Source organism: Dendrobium catenatum, unplaced genomic scaffold (assembly GCF_001605985.2).
Source record: "Dendrobium catenatum unplaced genomic scaffold, ASM160598v2 fragScaff_scaffold_542, whole genome shotgun sequence".
In the NCBI taxonomy this organism is placed as follows: Eukaryota; Viridiplantae; Streptophyta; class Magnoliopsida; order Asparagales; family Orchidaceae; genus Dendrobium; species Dendrobium catenatum.
Window position 1 is genome coordinate 3,074,320 of NW_021319004.1, and position 11,446 is coordinate 3,085,765.

Genomic DNA, 11,446 nt, shown 5'->3' on the forward strand with positions numbered 1-11,446 from the left:
AAATCTAAAATATTTAAAATTGAAATAAAATATTAAATCTAAAATATTTAAAATTGAAATAAAATATTAAATCTAAAATATTTAAAATTGAAATAAAATATTAAATCTAAAATATTTAAAATTGAAATAAAATATTAAATCTAAAATATTTAAAATTGAAATAAAATATTAAATGTTGGGGAATGAGACGAGGAGTAAACATCACAATGATGAAACACACAAGAAAGTAAAAGCAGCGAAAAGTAAATGACACCATGATTTAACGTGAAAAAACCAAAAAAAAAAAATTAAAAAAACAAGATAAAAGCATATTTAACCAAAGACTTCGTTTGGGACAACTTTTTTATTGCTTTCTAAAGCAGTTTTTTAGTACAAAAATTTTTAGTATAAGAAATTTCTATATGAAAAGGTTTCTTTAGAAAGTAGTAAGAAAGTTATCTCAAATGAAGCCCAAGTCTCCCAAGTTTCAAAAAGTGCATGATTTTATTTCGCCTTATATCAGATAACAGATTTATCTGCTTGCGCCAATCTTACAAATCTATCTTGGATTTGATTAATTGCAAAACATTTTGCAAACCATTCTGTATAAAGTTCTACAAAATCTTCCATACTAGCATAAACGAATGAAATTGTGTTAAGTCTTTTAATGAATTGGGTCTGGATATTATGTTGGTCTTTTAACCCGTCAGTTTACGAGGTGAGCATGAACTGCTTAACAACCTAAACACAAGCTTTTATGATGTTGATTTCATCTTGATGTTATTGCAGGCCACCGTTGGTGTGCAGAATTCTGATGTTGGTGAATTTTCTGAGAGATTCGTGCATTGGGTCAACCATGGAGGAGCTCTTTGCTATTGATCTAAATTTCTGAGTTTAGTATGCGGCCAGAGAAATAAATACACCAACATAACATTTTAGGAGCAGCTGAACAAGAAACTGAGAAACTCTGGTAATTTTTCCATCTGTACATTTTCGCAAGTTGAATTTGTACAATTTTGTTTTTTTCAATTTCTATACTGTAAATTCTATTCTTTTAGTAGATAGATATCTTAGATACAGTCCATTCAAATAATGTATATATGTTTAAGCATTTTTCATGTATTTTAGTTCCTCAGCTTTGTAGAACCTAAGAGTTCCGCATCCGAGGCAATGTTAATTTCTTCGCTAAGAAGAAGAGCGTACAGGTTGTCGAGGCTAATAGGAGTAAGCATAGTGCGAATGGAAGTCTTAAACGATTGATATGAGGGGGGTAAACCGTTGAGAATATGAAGCACTATGTCTTCCGTGTCAAGGGTGGATCCGGCAGCAGCGATTTGATCTACAAGAGATTTGATGTCGGACAGGTATTGAGTAATGGATGAGTTTTTAAGAGAGATGTGATGCAAGGCATTCTTTAATTGAATAACCTTGGAACGATTAGTGGATTGAAATCTTGTTTCAAGCGTCTGCCAGATCTGAAACGTGGAGTCGAGGTGGATAATATAAGGCAGAATAGGAGATGAAATCGTGGAACAGATGGCAGCAGCTAAATTTTGATCGTTGAGTAACCAGGTAGAATACTCAGGATTAGGGAGGGTAGAGCCGTCTGCCTGATCAAGAATGGGGGATACAGGCGAGGAAGGAGAAAAGAGATACGATTCGAACCCATTTGCACGAAGAACCTTGGAGATTTGCCATCTCCAGATGGGATAGTTTTCCGGTTGAAGTTGAGTTTGCACAATCGTTTTAAGATTGGAAACTACAAACTTCAAGGTAGACGAGATGGCCGGAGGATTGCTCGGAGTAGACGTGCCGGAGATTTCGGGAGGAGAGATGGAAGATGTCGTCATTGTATGCCCTGAAGGAACGAGCTGACTGATACCATGTAGAACCTAAGAGTTCTTGAATAGAGACTCTCGGTTCTTGAACGCAAGCAGGAAGAAGAAATATAGAGAATGATTTTATTATTCACTGATCTGAAACAGGCAAGGTACATGGCTATATATAGACAAGCTGCAGGTATGAGGAGAACAGAATACACTGCCAGCTCATTTAATGATATTCTACTTATTTACATTTTGGTTTATTTCCTAATAAGCTTTTGGAATCCTAGTTATATATCTGGGGATTATGTGCATATTACATATTTATAGTCTTAGATAAGAAATTGCTAAGAAAAAATTAAGCTTGAACGCATTTATGGGCTCAAATTGCATCTTAGAGTCTACTTTGAAGTTTGAAATTAAAACAGAAAATAATCTAAAATACTGAAAATTTTCTCCAAGACGAGACACCCCAAATATTGCAAAATAAGTCAAATTTCTTTACTTTTATGTGAAAGCACCTTTATAATAATAGTAATATATTATTATTATATTTAGACACAAGAAAGGGCAAAACAAAGCTCTTCTTTTAAAGAACTAAATTTGGAAAAGCAAAAAATTTAAGCATATTCATATAACTAACTATATTGACTAACATTTCTATGATGTTTATTGAAAGGCCACCCACTCTATTATGCTAATGATAGAGTCTTTATTAAAATAACATATATAATAAAAATTAAACTAAAAAAATTAGTTACGATCAGTCATTAGTATCTCTTATTCTATAAGATATGAGAAAAGAAGCAAGGAACCTTCAATATATGCTAATCATATCTTACTCCTAATACCAATCTATTGTTTTGGAGGCGGGTATTACAATAAACAAACCAATTTCACAAATCCTAACCAAAGTACCTCTGATGAATCATGCATCCTATTTTTTTGCTTAGGTTGTTGGTGATGTATCTCAATCGCTTCATTTGCATGATAAAAGCTTCAACATAATAATTTAAGTTCACATACAATTGGAATGTCTCTCTCATCAATGCTAAATAAAAATTTTCAGCTTGAAGTCCTTCTACAAAGATGCCATTAAAAAGCTTTGAGTTAACATCTGGTACAAAGTTGATCTCAATAGAGAATTAGCAAAATTAATCTTTAAGCAACCCTTTCTTATTTTGGAGGATCCTTACAAGATGAAGAGTTCTTAATTATCTTCTAATAAGTGATTAGATTGATCATTGAATAACACAATCAATTCAATCAAAGTGTTGACAACACCATAAGATAAATAGAATTATGTTCAAACAATGCCCTTAAGAAAGGTAAAGATAGATCTAAAAAGACTTGCAACTACAACGATATCAAGTCTATTGTGTCCATTGATGCGGACATCGGATCAGGAAAGGTCTTTCAGAGTCGCGACCGAGGATCGACGGTCTAGATCGCGCCGATTTATTTTTGAGTATTCATATGTATTTGTTTTATTTATGTGCTTTATGTATTTGTTTTAGTAGATTTTCCTGTTTTGCCCTTACTTAAGAGCTTTGTCGTATGTATGCCCTAGGTGCAATGTGGTTTTTTATTTCTCTTTTATTGTAGGAAGCTATATATAAGCCCCATATGTTTCTTTTGAGGTTAATGAATGAATGATAATGAAAATTTCTGCAATGTTGTATTTGTGCGAGAGCTTGAGAGCTTTGGAGAGAAATCCCTATGAGAGGGTAACAGATCACCCACCAACCTTGGAAGAATCAGGATTCATGATTATTTTCTTCCCTATCTTCTTTTCTTCCTCCCCTCCTCCCTCCCTCTTCCTTCCCTTCCACTGTCGGCAAGCCCCTACCCATTCCCTCTTCTACCTCACAATCAGCCTTCCCTTCCCTCCCCATAGCCGCCGGCCTAGTACCACCATCCACCCAACCAACATCCTCCCAACCCTAGCCGCTGACCCCTTACCCAAACCCTAACCTAGCCGCCGGCCATAGCCCCATCCCCTTGCCTCCAAATTTTCAAATTCCTCATCAATACTTTCCTTTCTTACTTAGCCTCTTTTGGGAAAACTTTTCAATTTCAATTATTCAAATCAATTTTGAATTTTGAAACCTTTCATAAAATATAATCCTATTTTAGGAAAGTTTCTAAATCAAATTCAAATTAGGTTTGAATTAAATTCTCTTCCGTAAGTTGACAATCCCACCTAAGTAAGTATCAAGACCTTACCAAAATTTCCCCAAATTCCTCTTGATGCTGCCAACCCCTCTATGTCTCCTCCTCCTTAATGCTTTCCAAAATAAAAACCTCTCATTTGGAAAAGAATTAAATGCCTTCTTAATTTAGATCATCTTAACTTTGGAAAGAATTCAAATTTCAAATTCCAATTAAATTGAATTTGAAACCCTTTCCTAATGAGACTGGTTTATTTTTGGAAACTCCCAAATCCTCTCAAATCTGAAATTGATTAGAGATTTCTCTCTAATTCTCTTTCCATAATTAGCAACCTAAGATTGGAAGGAATCATAAATTCACCAATTAACTCCCCATGCATGGTCGGCCCACCCTAGCTCCCCTATCTAATTAATTCCCTACTAAGCTCTAAAATCAATTCCCTTAGTCTTTTTCCCAAATCCAGCTGCCACCTCTCCCTATCCCCTAGCCAACTTAATTGCCCCTCCAAGCAAATCCTAGCCGTCAAAAACCTTATTTCCCTGAGCAGATTGTTGTCCAGAATTTTTGGACTGTTTATGGTGGCTGTCTTGCCACCCGGATATCATCGTGTGCTGTCCAAAAGCCTTAGTTTGATGTTTAGAGAAACCAGTTCAAAGGAACTTGCTGCCCACCCGCCAAAGATCATCAAATTGTTGTCCTAAGGCAGTTAGGGGTTGTGTGTTGTTTTCCACCGCTTCCCCAACACCAAAGCAACTACGTCATAGCTCCGTATTTGTCTTTCCCTTGATAAACTTTTCTTCATACTCTTATATCTTCATAATTCACCTTTCAATTGTGGTTATAGTTTGATTCACAAAGATTCTTGTTGATCCCTCCGCTAAAGCATAGTAATTTAGGAAGTTGAGTTAGGAATCCTTGCATAGTGACTAATCTTATTGTTAGCATAGAAATTTTGTTGAAAACCTTCCATATATGCAACATTAGATTAATTGACTATTTTATGATCTTAACTTCTACGCATGTGTTTTGGCCTTAGCTTATTTTATCACCTTAGTGTTTTATCTTATCGTTTAAATCAATATAAAATTTTGCTTATTATTGTTCTCTAAAATTTAAGTGTGCAAATTTCTTAATCAAATCATATTCATTGCATTTATGTCCTGCATCACCTATTAGGGTTCAAATTCTCATTTAGATATAATAAATAAATGTCATTTCAAATATTGTCTATCCAAATCTTATTAAGCATATCTCTACATTTCTTAATATAGATCAAATCTAATACATCTATTATCCTAAACGGGTCATCTGAAGGCCACTATTTTATGTGACCAAACCACTTGAAAAAACTATCTCTAATCTTATATGTCAACAAAACTACTCCAACATTTTCACTTGTGCTAGCCATCAAAAGAGACTGAGGTAATTGATACCATCAATCCTCACTCTCAACAGTTCAATTTTACTAATGCCATATAAAGAATGACATAAAGTCCCATTTCCTAAAGCAAGTTGACACATTTTCCAGTTGTATCAGTAGCAAGAATATGATGGTCCAATTTAAATTTCAAGATAACATGAGTCAAATCTCCACCTTTTGATTTGACAGGAATATTGAAGAAAATTTTCAAAAAATTTAGGCTCCATTTGAGGCGATTTTTTTATTACTTCTTAAAACAATTTTTTAATTTAAAAATTAAAATTTTTATTATAAAAAATTATTTTAAAAAATAAAAAAAAAAACTGTCTCAAAGTTTAAAGCCTTGAGTCATTTTTAGATGCTCAAGAAAGAGACAGCATAGCTTATTTTTATTATTATTCTTTCTTTTCTTTTCCTCAGTAGTACAGAGTTTCGGCATTAAATCCATCCACCATACCTAACAATCTTTTCCACTTGCCTAACACATGACTATGGCCATAGCGCACCAACCAAGCATGGAGAAAAAGGATTCATGTAATCGATCCCACATAGTTGAATAAAGACTTGTTATTGTTGTATAATGTATTCAAAAGTTCTTGCCTAGACTGAAAATATCTACTACAGTTTCCTCTACAAAATAGGTCAAATAACTTCAAAAACCTTTGGAAGCAGTAATTTTATACTGTAAAACATCTTTAAATTCTGAATAGGCAATGAACAATTAGGGTGACTGAAAGATGTTTCAGATATTCGAAAGAAAAGAACTGATTATAACAGTAGAGTACTAATTTAGATTCCATCAGTGGAAGCCCAAGCCAAATAATAGTAAGTAGCAAGTTGCAGAAATAATTGCTAAGACTGCTCTTTAGCCAAAAATTATTTCTTAGAAGTTATTCAGCCAAAGACAAAAATCCAAATTTAGCGCAAAGCATACTCTTTGTAAAGCGTATATAGCACACAAACGCAGCATATTCTGTCAAATCAAACTTGCATAGCATTTTTGCAAAGACATGGATACACCAACCCTTAGCTCCCACACCTAAAAGAAAATACTAAAAGTTTCTAGCACTTCCTCTAAAAGACAAGTGGGTCCTCTGTCTCGTTTCTGGGTATCACAATTCAATTTGAATTTGGCTTTCCACAATGTGACCTGCAAGAGATTATTAAGTGCGGTGTCCTAATCATTCAGAGGTGAATTCGGACTCGCCACGTCAATCGGATGCACCGGGCCCCGGATGATGTAGTGCGTCCGGATTTGCCTATGAACGAATCCGGACGCCGCACGTAATAATTTTCCGGGACCTGTAGATAATCACTTGTATGAAATTATATCCATATCCCTGAGAGAAGTCGAACAGTTCAGATTTATACATAATGAATTATTCTTCATTTCTTAATTTCCTTTCCAATTCACAATTCATGGAGTAGGAGATATCTGAAGTCCTAAACAGATCACAGGTTAGAAGCAGACAAAGACCAGGTTGAGAGCATTCAGTTCTACATGGAACTCTTCACACACAGCAGCGGCAAGCCTACAAAACTTGCTGAACAAAATTTTCAATGCCTCCCATCCAAAAGTAGAGAAATACTAGTACTAATTCAGCAATGGAGGACAGAATTCTACCTTTTTAATACAAAAGTCGTGCAGAAGTGATAGAATTGCAGAAAGAAACCAACCACAAATGCTTGATAACATTGCAGCATCATTCTGGGGGCAGTTTTAGTTGCTTAAAGATGCAGAATATATTTTAAAAAAGAAGATTTCTTTTTCAATCATTTTGTGTATGAAAATGAAATCATTGCATTAGAGAAATTTTACTTGGGTGGTTTTAGAGTTCAAATTCAATATTGGTTTTTTAAAGTTTATCCAACCAAATAATGGAACTAATAAAGGCTTCTTTTGAGACAGCTTTCTTATTGCTTTATAAAGCAATTTTTTAGTTGAAAATTTTTAATTTTTGAATAAGAAATTTGCTTTAAGAAGCAGTAAGAAAGCCACCCCAAATGAAGCCAAATTCATGACTTTACAAAACATGAACTTCAAGCAGCCAAGTGTCCCCTCAGAAACATCTCCAGGAACACAAAGAAACACAAATCATGAGAAGCACTGATAAGTTCCAGACAACCACATATAAACAATACATAAATATATCTTCAAGATCTAAACAACGCATCACATATAAACAACAGTATATAAAGTTTTGAAGGATAGAATCTCATATCTGTTTCAAAAAACACAGTTCAATGAAACACATCAGAGCTGGCTAACAATTCTGGTTCTCCATAACTTCCATAAACATAAATCCTGAAAAATAAAATATATCAGTGGATAAACATAATTAATGATAAAATTAAAAACAATCTAAGATTACAAACTGGAACAGAGCAGGGGGATTCTTACACTTATCTCGTTATTTACCGAAATCCATTTAGAAGACACTTCCTGACATTGGCACGTCCTCAAAGCTCCAAAGGTTCATGAAATTGATCCCATCTTGAGTCATATCACTACCAAGAAGGAAATCAAAGCATAGATCTGAGCCTCCTTCAAGAAATGGCCCGAACTTCATGTAAGACTCAAAGGCTGATAGCTCCTCAGAGAGTTTCATTGCAGCATCCTCATCAGCTGAGACCACCTCACCATAATTGTTTTTGAGTTTCTTCTTTGGTGCGCTTTCTTCCAGGAATCCAGATTCATGATCTTCAAAAATTGAAGGAGGAATTGATGTGATCTCTGGCATATTAGAATCATGGTCCCAGCCAAAGTCTGAGGAATTCAGAGAGTTGCTTTCCTGCTCGGAAAGGAAATTCATGACTTCCTCGGGAGGTGAGAAAGCTTTCAAAGCAGGTGATGAACTAGCTGGTTCAAGCTTCAGGGGCTCCTCCTTCCCAAGCCCTGGACTAGAATTGACATCGTAATATGCATTTTTTGGAAAACCAAATACTTGATTGAAGTTCACCTCCTTGGAAAGGTTAGGTTTCTTTGTTTTTGGTGAGCTCAATTTCACCTGATTCGGCACAGCTTTAGGGGCTTCATCAGGGAAGTTCACTTTGGCTTTCTTACCCCGAATTCTACGCGCTGCAGCATCATAAGCTCTGGCAGCCTCCTCAGGAGTGTCAAATGTCCCCAACCAGACCCTCTCTCCTTTGCGAGGATCTCTGATCTCAGCTGCCCACTTGCCCCATGGGCGCTGACGGATTCCTCTGTACTGGTTCTTTCTCTTTCTTTTGGCCGATTTCTCAGCAGGTCCATCAAATTGTGGGCATTTCCCAATGATTGAACTCTCTTTGATCCCTTGGGGAGTTGATGATAACGATAAAAGAGAATTGTATGAAAGAAATCAAGCAAAATAATTTATGTTTTCAACTAAATAAAAGTAAGCATGCAGTCATAGTTTCTTGTATGGACAATTTTCTTCATGAAACAAAGAGGAATTATAACAACATAATTCAAGCAACTTTTATGATACCGCATGGGATCTATGGTGAAGCAAATAGAATATCTCAATTTATGATTTTACCTTCAATTTATTCTTTTTATTGTCTCGCTCAAAGGGGAAAATAAAAACCCCAAAACAGATCTAACTTATAGAGCTCCTTTCAGATAATTTTATCTCAGTGGGAGAGAAAATATCAAATTAAATCCTGATCATCCGTCCCCCTCTTATAACCAAAAAAAAGTTTGGGGGGGCAGCTAATCTTAGGAAGAGGGGAGAAAAGAAGTTAAAATAAGCTCCTACAATTAAACAGAAGCTTCTCGTTTCTGTCCTCTCTCAAGTGAAAAGAAAACAAAACTTCAGAAAAGATCTAACTTTTAGAGCTCCCCTTCTTTTTTAGATTATGGTTATCTCAATGAGAGAGAAACTACCAGATTAAACACCCCTGCTCGTCTTCCTGTCTTAAGGAAAAAGAAGTTTTTTACCCCAACAAATGTTAACAAGAGAAGAAATTTATCTTGGGAAAAATAAAAAGTTGAAATTAACTCCTACAATTCAACTGAAACTTCTTCTTCCTCCTCCTCTTTACATACATCTGGCCGTCTCTATTTATATAAGATTAATAATATATCACCAGTCAAAATTCAAATTTATTCTTAATTTGCTAAGACCTTTGGAATTGATAAGCAATCACGATATCAATGGAACAAATCGGATATCAGGACAATTCATGTACAATCGATTAGTAAAGGCAAGCTCACCATACTGCACTCCATGAAAGTTCAATTATGAGAACATCAGTTCCTTAATCTTACAATATACAAGTAAAATCACTAAGAATAAACATATTACACGCTACTCCTGCAGAAGGAACCTTAATCACAAGTGATATAAAAAAATAGATAGGCGCAAGCATGTGAAACATATCAAGTACTAAGATCAGGTCAAACTTCTCATGATGGAGCCTTTAAAACTCAAAAAGTAAGAATCTGAAATATCAAATGATAATTTACGTATGAAAACACGGATGGTTCTTCATCAAAATACCCTATCCGGCAGAAACATTAGCAGACAAAATAAAAAGGTCGAGAGCCCACAAAAATCGCAACGCAAACTTCAACATGCATATCATCAAATCCTTTCTCGCATGCTCCATTTCCAATTAAATCCACAATGAAAAGCCAATTGCTATGATATCCAATAACCGCCCCCATAAACTATATCAAAAGGAAATCATTGATTAAACTAAATTTCAACACAAAAATAAGGGTAATGGTGCTTACCTCGGGATAAAGGCGTCCCATTTTGGCGGAATGCGTACGGCTTTAGCTCAATCAGTTCATCTTCGTCGTACTCATCGACCACTTCGCTCACCTCAGTCTCGTCCTCGAACTCCTGGAAATCAGCCTCGAAATCATCTTCGATCTCCGCCGATCGAATCTTTCGGCCTCCCTTCTTCTTCTTCCTCAGATCCGGCCAGAGAGTGTTGGCGGTGACCCTCTGCGGTCTCGCTGTTGCGATGAAATCGGAGATAATCGCGCCTCCGCACATCTTGAAACGAACAAGGAAAACAACTCTCTTCTTTGGCTTCTAAGAAGAAAATTGCAAACTCGACAATCAGCTATAAGAAGTGACGCCTGAACTAGTAAAATCAAAAAAATGTTTTTATACGAGGAAATATATTTTTTACCCCTCCTTGTAATTAGCACTGAGAAATTATTAGGGGTAAAACGGTCCTAATCTGCTGCATACTTATTGAGTATTTATTGTGTATATATAATACTCGGTTGTGAGTATTAATGAGAATTTTGTAAGTATTTGCTGAGTATTCGTCAAATATTTTATGAGTATTTGCTTATTTATTGGATATTTATAGAGTATTTGCTGAGTATGTACAAATACTCAATAATTACACACCAATTCAGACAGTTTTTTCCGTCCGGACTTCGCACAGAATAATCTCTTCTCATCATCAAAGCTCTAATGCGCAAAATTAGTTTACATCTTTAAGACCATCACAATACGGTGGTATACCATCTGTTATTCGCTCCATTCGAATGCTAAACCATACATCAAAATTCAGGATGTGAACAGTGCGTCGCCAATAGTAGCATAACACTATTCATCGATGCTAAATTTTTATGTTAAAAATAAATATTTAAAATGAGAAAGAATATACATAGAATATTCTTTTTTTTTAATGAGTTGTAATGATATTTTAATTATTGTAATTTATTTGAAAAATACTGAGTTATCAATTAGGAATACAAATGAGTTGATTTGAGCTAGGCTTATTAAAGATTTAGGCTTCATAAATGTAAATATAATTTTTATTTGGTGATTATTTTTTTGTTATTTTTAGTAAATTTTTGTTAAAAAAAATTATTTTCTGCAATAGCTTTAAAAAAAATCACAGTCTCCTTAATAATCGTCCCAAATGAACGCTTAGATAAAAAAAGAATCAATTTGATGAGTTAAATTTAAGTCATAAATGAGGTTGAGTTTGAGCTGCATGTGACTCAACTAATTAGCTCATTTAGCCAGCTTTTTTATTTATTTGTTGGTATGATTATAAATTCAAAATTTCTAAGGTGGTATTTATCAATATTCTAAGT

The 11,446-nt window shown here is 34.8% G+C and overlaps 2 protein-coding genes across 4 annotated transcripts in view; one reads left to right on the forward strand and one right to left on the reverse strand.

The window, feature by feature from the left end:
* Positions 1–1,101, forward strand: part of LOC110108158 (phosphoinositide phosphatase SAC2) — a 19,709-nt gene extending 18,608 nt beyond the window's left edge. For all 3 annotated transcript variants that reach the window (XM_020838677.2, XM_020838684.2, XM_020838692.2), the window contains one exon: positions 769–1,101. In XM_020838677.2, coding sequence (XP_020694336.1) covers positions 769–858 — 90 coding nt within the window. In that variant the 3' untranslated portion in view covers positions 859–1,101. The remainder of the gene's footprint in view (positions 1–768) is intronic.
* Positions 1,102–7,463: 6,362 nt separating this feature from the next.
* Positions 7,464–10,474, reverse strand: LOC110108187 (ethylene-responsive transcription factor 1-like). Its single transcript, XM_020838721.2, has 3 exons — positions 10,115–10,474; positions 7,796–8,689; positions 7,464–7,699 (listed from the first exon to the last, which is right to left on the reverse strand). The coding sequence occupies exons 1-2, from the start codon at positions 10,380–10,382 to the stop codon at positions 7,824–7,826; spliced, it is 1,134 nt and encodes a 377-aa protein (XP_020694380.1). The 5' UTR covers positions 10,383–10,474; the 3' UTR covers positions 7,464–7,699; positions 7,796–7,823.
* Positions 10,475–11,446: the final 972 nt, after the last annotated feature.